At 39.0% G+C, this 12,874-nt stretch overlaps 1 protein-coding gene across 1 annotated transcript in view; it reads right to left on the bottom strand.

Annotated features, from left to right (window-relative positions):
- Nucleotides 1–791: 791 nt before the first annotated feature.
- ds (dachsous cadherin-related 1) overlaps nt 792–12,874 on the bottom strand; it is a 370,365-nt gene continuing 358,282 nt past the window's right edge. Inside the window, exons 15-17 of the mRNA XM_088277154.1 lie at nt 11,391–11,681; nt 6,844–7,138; nt 792–5,155 (exon numbers count right to left, since the gene is read on the bottom strand). Of these exons, the coding sequence (XP_088133280.1) occupies nt 2,473–5,155; nt 6,844–7,138; nt 11,391–11,681 (3,269 nt within the window). The 3' untranslated portion in view covers nt 792–2,472. The remainder of the gene's footprint in view (nt 5,156–6,843; nt 7,139–11,390; nt 11,682–12,874) is intronic.

Below are 12,874 nucleotides of genomic sequence, written 5' to 3'. Positions count from 1 at the left end.
GTCAGGCGCCATTCTCAGGATGTTTCCCAGCTATATCCATCTTCTCCTTTTAAGGACTAAGACTTCCTGCTGCATTGTTCTCCTCACATCTTCGTTCCTGACGAAGTCATGCCATCTTACATGTAGTATTCGCCTCAGACACTCAAGATCAGAGATCAGATGCAATAGATGTTGACACAAGATGCCAATCCAAGAAAACAATATACTTCCATTCATTTTCACTTTGACCCATTCTAGATTCATATATCAGGGACCTTTGATATTGTCTCAGTTGTGTCAGAGCCATGTCATATAAAAATAGCTTTATATATAGTTAATAAAAGGGAAAAATGAAACCATTTAATATTTTTCAATTTATTTATTCATTTTCTTATTTCTATCTGTAAAAAAACTACAGCAGAAATAAATTTGTACAATAAAGTAGTTCATCTTTCAATTGATATTTCAACCTATGGCGTATGGTACGATACTACTGATTGAGTTATGAAATACACATAATCTCATTAATTTATTTCACGAGTGTAAAATGATTTGTTTACATTATATAATGGCAACATTTCTTATCGTGTAAGTCAGAAAGCAAGAAAAAAAAAATTTAATAGCATTGAATTGTGAGAGTTTTAATATTTATAAAAATGCATTACTACCCTGAATGTGTGATATTTAAAATTTATGTTTAAAAAAAATATTTTTTGCTTTAACTGAGCTCAACAAACTACTTGTTTCTGTTTTAAAAAGTCAATAGTCATTCTAAAATATTAACAGTAATGGGGTATCAACATAAAGGTGTGTTAATATTTTTGTTTGATTTGAAATTGTGAAACATAATTTGAAATTTGATATATATTATTTGAAAAGAAAAACAATCACAAGCAGATAACACCAGTAAATATTTGTTACATTGTTTATTTGGGTAGCGACCCATTCAAAATAAATATAATTTCTTTTACAAATTTTTCTCATGGTTTGCCGGGAAAAAAGTAATAAATATTGGTATAAAGTGATGATGAAATTATATTTACAAAAAAATCTCTTGTAGGTTATACATAATTTTTAATACAAAAACTTCAGATTATTTTTCCGACATTTCATTTTATTCAAAAGATGAAGAAGTTATGCAGTTATTCAAATGTTTAAGACTCTTGAACTTGATGTCACGGTGTTTTACGACAGGATTTAAATTGTGGCTTGTGACTCTTCTATTATTTATTACATCAGTAATTTTGTTTCTGTTATACATTTATTTTTTCTCTAAATTACAAACGTTATATAGTCTGTAACATTAAATATTACAACGTAATTTTTGCTAATCACCTTAGATTTGCAGTTAAAGCTCGTTGATTTGAAATTGAAGTGGCGAATATTTGGAAAAAATTAGGATTTCAAATTAACATACATATATAATACTATATTGATATATTTTTCACTTTTATATACATTTGTATCCTGCTTCTATTTTTAAAGGCTAATCTGCAGGTAGGAGAGTAATATATATGAAAAATAAATTACGAATACCAGGACCAATTGCAATAAACTTTTTTTATTCATTAAATTGGCAGAAATAGAGCCCACAACTCCAATTTCTCAGAGTAAAAAATAATGTTTTGTGTAAAAAATTTAAGGTATATATTTTAGCTATCTCATTTATCAAATATTTCAAAATATTTTAGTAATCTCAAAATTCGAATTGTATTTTAAAATTTACGAGCTTTTACTGTAAAGGTTTGTCTGTTTTCAGTTTACATATTACCATTTTTATGTAAATATAGTTCAGGAAAGAAAAAATTCATCGAATTTGGAAGTTTTTTAAGTAAAGTAGTATGCATAATAAATGGAAAATATTTCATGATTATTATTACAATTTTACAGTTTCAAGAAATTAATGCAAACATTCTTCATCTATTGAACTTAAAATAGTCTGGATAAATAAGTGTTAAAGACAATAATTTATAATTTTCCAAATGTGTAACTTGCAATCAGAGTTTCAAAATATGGATAAATTGTATGATGGAATAAACTAATTTTATGGATACATGTATTTGATTTACAATAAATAAGATTTCAACAGTTTTCATAGTACAAAAAAATCCTAAAAAATAATATACATTTTGGGCTCATGTATTTAAATACACGATATTGAAAATACTATTAATACACTTTACAAAACATGGCAGTCTTTTGAGTTATGTCTACTTAACTAATTTATCAACATTGCTCGACATTATACTAATAATAGACATATTTACATTCACAGATCACTTTTATGTTAATATACACAGATTTGTTTCATTAACTAACTAAAGGAAAAATTGATTCACTGCGCACTTTCTAAATTTCGTATTATATGTACACATTCATTTATTTGATAATACTACAGCGGCATTTATAATATGTACAAATTTAAATAATACATTAAACGTTTTTGCACCATTGCGAATTAGTTAATTTGTTACTACATGGTTTCACACAAGTCTATATTCGTAGCGTCGTGTCTTGTAACGTGTGATGAGGTTTGTGCCCCCGCGTGTGGTGCAGTCCCGGGGGCACCATCGGGGATATCGACGGTGACCTCGTGGCCAGTGGTGACAGCGAGGGGGAGAACGATGGCGACATCGCCGACGAGGTCGAGAACCCGCCTGGCGTGGTGTCGTGGCTGATGGGCGAGCGTGGCAAGAGCAGCGCCCCTGCTCTCCCGGACAGCGCGGGGGCGGGAATACTTCTCGGGGCCACGCTGGTGAGCAGGGGAGGAGGAGCTCCCTTGACACCCGGATGGTTGGGAGCTTTGCCCTTCGCACTCGAGGTTCCGCTGTTGCCACTTTGTACAGATGCCGTATCGTCTTTCAATCTAGCTATTTCGGAGAACACGTGAGCTAACGGTTGATACTGAGGTCCCCAGTCGAGGAGGTAATCCCAGTTATAGCTGCCCGTTAACTCTTCTTCCGAGTGCACTATCGAACTCAAGCTGCCATTCATGGAAGGCCCTTGTGTCGGAGCCACGCTCGGATCTCCTGTCGGCACACCGAAGGCGCCCAGCACCATCGCACGTTCTACAGCCGCACCCACTTCTCCGGTACTGCTTCCTCTATCGCTTCCCGCCACATCGTTTAATTTAGCGTATATTAAATTAGTTATATCATTTTCATTTGCCGCATCTTCATCAAACATATGAAGGGGATCTAAAGGAACTCCAGAATGATGAAGAAGAGCGTCTTTGGTACTGCCGACTCCTACGCTTTCCGAACATCTTCTCGAAGATGTGGATGCTCCTCCGGTAGTGGCAGTATCTACTATTCCTAGTCTAGCCAAATATTCTTGAGTATTATGGACTGATACATCCGAGAGATTATCATCATCGACATCATCGGTTTGCCTATGGATTCCAGAATCTCTTTGCAATGGACCTTCGTTAATCATTCTAATTTCTTCATCTTCACCGTCTTCTCCATCTTCCGCCGATCCTCTTCCGCTGGATCCGGATTGTTCCGAGCCTGATAATTCTGAAGTTGTAGCAGCTCCGGAATTGGAACTGGCTGTGTGAGGTCCGTATGGTGGAATTTCATCATATTTTGGAGGAGCAAATTGCCCTCCTGTACTGGAAACAGTGCTTCCTCCTCTGATTGGTATTGTATCAAATGCACTAGGATCTACATAACTATTCGAAGTACCCACTGTATCGGAACTAAGTCCGGGTTTATTAACTTTTTTGTGACGTCGACTTCGCATATGAAGGAATAAAAATATCGCTGCGCATGATGCAACAACTAATATTAGAGCTATAAGTAAACCCATGGCCCAGTCTGCGAGTCCTCCCGCAGCTGCAGCGACTGCAGTTTTCTTTGAACTACCGCCAACTAAATTAGTGTTAGGATCAGCTAATGGATCAAGGGCTATTTCCACTACTGTCATATTTGTTAATGAGCCTTGTCTACCAGAACTTGCCGTGACAACTAAACTTATATCCCTTCCAGATTCTAGTGTTGCCGCTGCGTTGTCTAATTTCTTTTTTATGATGACAGCACCCGTGGTTCTGTTCATCTTAAAGTAAGGGTGTTGGGTTGTAAGTTGATAGACCACTCTTCCATCCGCTCCTTTATCGCGGTCTGTTGCTGTAACATGACCAACGATATAACCAACTGGTAGAGCTCCAGATTTTGGTGTAGCTAAAGTGAACCGGTACGTCCTTTCTGTGAACTGTGGATGAAATTCATCTCGGCTCTCAATTTCAATGCGCACTCTTACACTGGCTGTTTTACCGCCGGCATCGCTAGCTTTCAAAGTAAAGGCGTACCGATTTTTGGTTTCATAATCAAATATTGCATTTGTATTCACTTGGCCGGTGACAGGGTCTATTCTGAAGAGTTTCCAAGACTCGTCGCTATTCGTATAGCCATTTGATGCGGAAGAAACAATAGAATAATTAAGCATACCGAAAACTCCCTTATCGAGATCTGTCGCTCTTGCAGTAAAGACTGTTGTGCCAACTGGTTCATTTTCACCAACGAATTCAAAATACTCGGATACCGGGAATTTAGGTGCATTGTCATTTTCATCCGTTAACGTTATTTGCAAGTTGTTCAGGGTGCACAATCTTGGAACTCCTTTGTCGCAAGCCCGCAAAACCAAGAAGTATTCACTCACACCGTTATCATACTCCAAAGAATTATTAACGCTGACCAATCCAGAAGACGCGTCGATTTTGAATAAGCCTTCATCGTTACCCGATGTGATGTCGTAGGTTATTTCCGAGTTAGGGCTGCCAGAAATATCTGCGTCTGTGGCAGAGACCTGCATTATAGAATTCCCAATGGGTGTTCCTTCACTTATTGTACATTCGTAATCAGCTGTATTGAAAACTGGGGCATTATCGTTACTATCTTCAACGTTGATGTGAACATTTATTGAAGACGCACTGTCTTCGTTTCCTGGTGAACTGCCCCTTTCATTTGCATTTATCCGTAAAGAGTAAGTGTCTTGCATTTCCCTGTCCAATGACTTGATTAATAGTAGAGATCCGTCGGGATTTATCACTTCAAACACGCCGTCATCGTTTCCACTGAGTATTGAAAAGTCCACTTCATTCTTATCTAGCTCCGATCGGATTGACCCAATTCTCAGGAAGATCTTCCCTTTTGGTGTGTTTTCCGGCAAATTTATCCTGGAAATAAAAGATTCTTTTAATATAAATTCATAATTACATAACAGTTGAACCTGGATATAAATGAAACCTCTTTAAAAGAGAGCTGGCTTATTATGGTCTCATCATTTTATCTGATATTATAAAACTTATTTTGACTCCCTTGAGAATTGAACCTGGGACCTCCAGCACGGTAGAGAAATGCGTAGACCACTACACTACGGAGGCGAAAAATTCTAAACAAGAATTTTAATATATAAATAACTAACTAACTAACCATCACGTCGCTTCCCGCGGGAGTACGTAAAGAGAATAGAATGCAAGGCCTATGCTAAGACCCGTCTATGCAAACAATCTTCGCCTCTTCCACATTCATGCATCTCTTCATACATACTCGCCGATCATTCCTTTTTTATGACTTCTGACTTTCTTTTACACTACTTTCGAGTACTTGAATTACTTGATCATACCAAGTGCTCTTCGGTCTTCCTCTACTTCTATTTCCAACTACGTTCGCCTAATATACATGTATTTGTTATACTTTCATCCTTTTTTTACAAATCCATGCTTTACTCTCACACATTAGGGTTGGAACCAGAACCCCATAAAATAAATGAGCAAATCAGTGATTTTTTATTATTTATGGATTCTCTGGCCTAGAACGACTGGTTGTGATTGGTTGCCCGGAGGGGAAGAGAGGGAGAGGAAGATCCCCACACAATGGACCGATCAAATTAAGGCAGCAGCAGGCGCCTCGGTCGTTGGAGAGCTACGTGCAGAGCAGTCAAGGGACAACTGGAGAAGGGTCATTGCTTCCATAAGGTCACAACCCTCAGTAATGAGGAATAAGACGGAGAAGAAGATATGTGCAATGAAATGCTTAATGAAGACATCAATAATGTTTCTTTTAATACGTTTTAAAGAAATATTGTTGATGTCTATTTGACCATTTGATAAAGAAATGTTCTATATAATTATTCTTTTATGACAGTTTATTTAAATTGTTTTATTTTTAGATTATTTAGGTGGAAACCTATAATTGGAATTATTATTTTTTGTATTTTATCATACTATGTTATTTTTGTCGAAATATTCTGTTGGTTTTCCAATAAAAAAAATTATAATAAATAAAAGAAAATAAGAAGAATGTCTTCAACTCGGCTTTATTTTTGGAAGTGATTTTTTAAAATTACCTAACGTCCCAAGTGACTCTGAAATCTAGCTACGGCTTATGCAACACCGTTTATCATGTCCCTACTCAGGCTTTAACTTTATAAGTTTCATAGCCTATGCCTACTTGTGAGTGGATTTACTCTTTATGTTTAAAGTTACTATAATTTCATGTCTGCTATAATTTTTACTATAATTTTTTTGTCCGCCTCCGTAGTGTAATGGTCAGCACGCTCGGCTACCGTTCTGGAGGTCCCGGGTTCGATTCCCAGAGGGGGCTGAATAAATAAAAGTGATTTTTTCACTGAAATATTTATTCAATATTACCCTGGACTGGTACCTGAAGCGGAGGGCTGATCACCTTTCCTTCATGTGTAAACGATTAAGATAACACTGCGTTTATATGACGCAGTGCCCTATGCACCATTGGGGTGTAGATAAGGGTTTAATTATTATTATATATAATTTCATGTAATTCATGAGTGAAAATTCTATTATTATTTGGAAGTGAAGATGTGATGGAATGTTTTTTTTTATACCTGTAGTCGTCTTTGGCGAAGTGCGGCTTGGCCTGGCCGGCGGCCCTGGCGCGCACGCGCAGCGCCGCCACGGCGTAGCGCGCCGGCGTGCCGCCGTCCTGCGCGCGCACGGCCAGGCGCAGGTCGGCGCGCGCGGCTAGCGCGCTGCGGTTGGCCAGCACGGCGCCCGTGGCCGCCACGACGCGCACGCCGCGCGCCGCGCCTACCAGCGAGTACGTGATGGCCGCGTTCTCGCCCTCGTCCGCGTCCGTCGCGTTCACGCGCAGGATCTCCACCTCGGCGCTACCATCGGTCTCTGCAATGGAAGTCAAATTTGTTTATTTTAGACCTGGAGGCAGAGTGTACTGGCCTTTAAGGCTTATATCTCGAACGTTTAAATTCAGAACGCGAACGGTCGCGCTAGGGGTCGAACGTGTTTCCACGCGCATCATTACTTTTCAATAACCCTTTATTTTAAACCATATATTTATATTTAAGAAAATTTTTCTGTAAACCCAGGTAACATTTAACGCAATTGATTTTTTTGCTTAAAACAAATTGAAAAAACGTATTGAAAAAACAAGTTTTCATACAAATAAATTTATGACTTAAAAAAAATCAATACTCTAAACAATAAAAATTTAATCCAATATTTATTATTTAAATATTGGAATTTGTTTTTTTTTTAGAATTGTGCGCTGAGACCCGCATCGCTCCTCGCGCAGCCGGTCGCTAACTGAATTGTTTGTTTGTTAATATCCCCTTAAGTAATTGGATATGTTCACCACCAAAACCAGAAAGCAGTACTAAAATCGGTCAATATTATAGAAAAATATTGTTGAATTTGACCACGAAAATACCATTTTGCAAAAAGTCTTAAGCATTTTTTAGTAAACATGAAAGAAAAAATCTCAGCACTAAAACGGTTAACAATGTCACGATCGATGCAACCGTTTTGCTTCCCCGACAACTCTGCATACAATGTTTATAATTCGCGCAGGAACCATTAAGCATTTAATTGAATTGCAGGTAACATGATTTAATAATATTAATGTATCGAATCCGACACGAACAAAGTGCTGGGAAGTGCATGAAGAACGTAATCCCCTAAGGTATGGCCTTAAACCTGCGCGACTTGAGCCGCTTAAGACATTTCAAAATGACGTTTTATTTTATTTTAATAAACAATCGTGCCAGGGCGGTACCTTGAATGGCGGGGAAATACTACAAAGTTTCATTTTTAATATTATTTGAACCTTTTTAGTGCCGAAAAGCGATACGGCGCTGCCACGTGGTCTTGTCAGCAGTGCCAATAACGCTATCGCGCTCTTAATTCATATGACTTAGTAAAATATGGAACGTGGTTGGGTCGTTAACACTTTTCAGATGAGCTGAAACGCTTTAGGAATTCAATAGTTACATCTATAGGTACGCAACGTGTAAGGTTGAGAAGTCGGTTGCCTTCTTTAAAAGAGGTGGTCTGTTTGTCACCAAACGAATAAATTTTCCCACACGCTGGTTTCTACTGGTGTCAGCCGGTGCAGCGCGCTCGCCGCTCGCTGAACGCTCTCCTTGTATAATCTCCGGGAATCATATTAGTCAGATCCGATGGGCAATCAGCGTCACCCTGTTAATTCCTTTAATGGATACTAACTTATACTCCATTGAATGCAGCGCCGATACGATGGAGTAAAGCCAGGAAGCCGGCAGAGCGCAAAACGATGACGGAGCGCGGCATTATGTCCCGCGAAGCCGCATTAGCGTACTCCCGGGGCGTTTGAAATGATCGCTCGAAAAACACGCAAAAAAAAACAAAGCGAATAAAAAGTAAACATTTCAACACGCCAAAAGAACAAACAAAATTGGACGATTTTATAATTTGGGCGAAGGGGCTTTATAAAACTGGTTTTTAGTAGACATGTTGTCCCCGCTTTCCAAACTGGAATTGACACCACAAAGATAAAGAGACTGATTCGGTCAGCGCGGGGCCGCTGGAGGCGCGGGAAGAGGGAGGGGCGGGCCTTTCCTCGGACCAAATTGAATTTCGGTACGCCATTGTAACTCAAACGGGAACCGGTCGAGTTTAGCGATGTTTAAAAAGCGCGTCATCGCGGAAAGAGAGGAGATCGCAGATATGAAAAAGGTAAAATGGAAAACGAGAAGTATTTTTTTCTCTCCCTGACGGGGTGGAGGATGCCTGCCTCCGACTATGTATCGGACGGACATTGTATCGCCACACTCCATCCGATAGCGCCGAGTTCCTCATTCATAACTCACGTGGTCCTGTCGTACGGGCCATTTCTTGAGGGTTCAACGACTGGGCGAAGAGATATTTTAATGACGAGGGTGAGTCAATTGTCATCTACCTACTCCAGCGCCAAACGTAGTCAGAACGATGAATTACAATTTAAATACCGAGCAATATATATTTTTAAATATATCGAAGAATAGTCTATATGTATCACAGTTACTTGATTCCATAAAACTGTCACTAGTCCCAACATCCCGTAAAGTTTGCTGACACTCGACAGTCGTCAGTCGAAGCCGGGGAACGCAGAACGCAGATAGGGCAGATCCAGTGCTGGATTTACCCTCAAGAAAAATAACCACGTGTTTAAAGACAACAGAGTTAGGGGTAGGGGCATATTTCATAGTAAATTTACAACCATTTTCATTTGTTTAAAACGCGAAAAAAACTATTCATAAAGCATTCTCTCTTCTTGAGAAAAAAATCTCCAGCGAAAGAACTTATTTAAACGTCTTTAAAAAGATCGATGCGCTCTTTGATATTTTGAATTACTATCGGGATATTTTGAATTATAATACATATATTGACATTTTGAATTTTGAATCGGGATAACAGAACTAGGACGGTCAAAAAGTACTTAAAAAGGCTTCAAGGCTTCAAATATTTGGGAATTAAATATTTCAATAAACTCCCTAAAGAAAAAAAATTAGAAGATATAAAAAATTCTAGAGATATAAAAAAGGAAAAAATTAATGCCCATTACACGTAAATCTCGAAAAAAAATCAAAAAAGACTATTATACCATTAATTATATAAAACATTAAACCATGAGTGTAAGTCCCTCTCCAAGCACAAGAGCTCAGTCTCTTTTTTGGAGAGGCACAGCGAATTTATAACTATAAGTTTGCCATATGTATAAATGTTTAGAAATTGTATTATGTTGTACTTAAAAATGTAACCATATTAAATAAATTTAAAAAAAGGCACGACCAGATAAACAGAACATAAAATCTGATGGTGTCAAAAGTCCACGTAATCGGAGGGCAGAAGTGTGTGCCGTTCCATTCTCTCTACCCACTCCTGCAGAGAAACAGCGTAATAGTAGTAGTAGTAGTATTTTGAATTATAAAAAGGGGCACTTCGGGGTCCCGATCCGGCCCTGGGCGGAGCAATGCTTTGCCGAAAGCCAAATAACTTAACGTTTACCCGACTTGTTTAAAAGGAGCGGGATTTAAATTTGCCTTGTGGCCCGGCGCTGCCAGAGGCTAGATCGACAAACAAGGGTGGATCGGCCAATTGTTTTCTTAAGAGATCAGGGACTCCCATAAAGAGTTCTGGACCGAAAGGGATTTTACAAGTCCCCCGTTAACAAGAACCGATGTACGGGGATAACATATGGCCAATTTGTATCAATGTTACTTAAATAAGACCCATTCATTGTGTTAATTTATGTTAACGAACCGCATAGTTTTCGCCGTGTCACATTTTGTTAACCTTAACTCATTGAATATTTTTTAAATGGGTCACCTAAGTTGTGTGTGTCTCAACTTGAGATAAAACATTCATCGTTCTATTTACATTAAATGAGATGGAAGTCTGAGCATCCCTGGGCTTACGACCTGCCATTTGGCTGGCTTATTGATCACTTTACACAAGTGTATAAAGTGAAGATGTGTGGCGTTGTAACTTTATACCTAGTATAACTTGTGTTCCACTATACTTGCAAAGTCTATTCATTAACAACCAACATGTAAAAGGAATCCAAGACCATTGCGTTTACACAAGTTTTAAAAATTAATGCAACATGGACGTTCAATAATGGTAAGAATGGTGAATGTTATATTATATTTTTATAACCTTATATATCGCTAAAGCTATTCAAATGCCAGGTCGTAAGCCCTGGGTTTCATTTCAATTTGAAATACCTATAATTTTAAATTTCAATTCAATTTCAAATTCAATTCAATTCAATTTATTAATTTATAATTAACATATACATTACAAACTTAAATTTAAATCGTATACATTCACAAAAATATAAAATAAGCAAGAATACTATTGCTAAAGGGATAGAAGAATCCCGCTTCGGAAAACTCTTTCAGACACATGGAACAGATCAATATCCAATGAGATATTGTTCAACATAGCGGTAGCTCTTCCTACAGGCATAACCATCGGCAGGTTGGTCCTGTGTATAAGAATGTGAAACAATCTATGTCGACGCTGTCTTAGGTAACCATCGGGAACATACAGACCAATGTTCCGGATAATTTCAGGATTATCGATCATACCGCTCTTATGGAAGTTAAGAGCAACATACCTGGCACGATGGCGGTGTAGGCGGGCTGCTCGAAGACGGGCGCGTTGTCGTTGTCGTCCGTGACCCTGAGCACGAGCGCGGCGCGCGCCACGTGCGCGGCGTCCGACGCCAGCACGGTAAGCGCGTACTCCGCGCGCGTCTCGCGGTCCAGCGGCCGGCGCAGCACGACGCGGCCGCTGAAGCGGTCTACGCTGAACGGGCCGCCGCCCTCGGACACGCTGTACGTCAGGGCGGGGCTGCTATCCACGTCGTTGGCCGTCACGGTCGTCACGACGGACCCGACTGGAGTACCTGGGGAAGCAAAGTAAACCACATTAACAACGTTGAAGCTCTCTTCTGTATACCCATTTTGGGGTGTCCAAAACGGCTCCTCGACGCTCCGTACTCTCTTGTCTACTGGTGTATTAATATCAATAAGTGAAGCCAGGAGATTCACCTTCTTCCTACACTTCTTGCACCTTTGATGATCAGTTACAGTAGCTTGTAATTTTCTACTCTGAGCACTTGTCCCAAATAGACTCTCTGACACATTTGAAAGCTTTTCCAATCGCATTCAGGGATCTGATACAGAGGCACTAGGCTTCCTGACACACCTCTGTTTGTAGGGTCGCTTTCCTAGCTTAGGTTGTTTGGTATTCCTACTTGGGACTTTGGATTTTTACGGTGAATTAACGTTTAATGGCTTTCAATGCCACTGTCCCTGCCAATATAAATAAATAAAAGTTTGTAAAACATCCACTGACTTTCTAGAAATGACCCAGTGTAGGCAGTAAAAGGGATTAGTCACAACATTTAGAATTTAGAGTGTTTCCAAATACTTTTTCACAAATCTATGTTTCTCCACTTACCACTTAGACTAAATGCAGTCGAAACACCATCGAAATTTTACCCAACTAAAAGTCACCGAAAGAATGGTGACCCTACCCAACAACTTTGTAGTTATGTAGGTACATTCGATGCGATGAAAAAATGCAATACCGCCTAATAAATATAAGGAAATAAATATATTTCAAGAGGGCTTTTTTTAATCTTGTCTTCGAAATCGAACACTGCGGATGTGTCGGTGGGTGTTTTATGCAATCTGTTCCCTTGCCTTGGGTAGAGGCGGGCTGCCGTACACTTGTATGCAAAATGCGACTCGTACGCAAGGGATAATCTGTTGAAGGGGACATGTCTTCATTTCAAAGGGTCCTTTCATTCCACACATAAAAATCTTCTTCTTCTTCTAACCCTTATCCGCACCCAATGGTGCATAGGGCACTACATCGTATTGACGCGGTGTTATCTCGATCGTTAATTATATGAAGGCAAGGTAATCACTCCTGCGCGTCAGTGACCAGCTCAGAGTAATATGAAATAAATATCAGAGTGTAAAATTAAATAATGTAACACATAAAAAGTGGTAAATGGTCATACCCTATTCGCTAATTCCAAACTAACACAAACCTATTTTTGGATAAAAGGACTTTGATTACTAAGTATGC

This window comes from Brachycentrus maculatus, unplaced genomic scaffold (genome assembly GCF_059751285.1).
Source record: "Brachycentrus maculatus isolate JH-2025_06_01 unplaced genomic scaffold, ASM5975128v1 h1tg000039l, whole genome shotgun sequence".
NCBI classification, from domain to species: Eukaryota; Metazoa; Arthropoda; class Insecta; order Trichoptera; family Brachycentridae; genus Brachycentrus; species Brachycentrus maculatus.
This window is presented reverse-complemented; position numbering and strand designations above follow the sequence as displayed.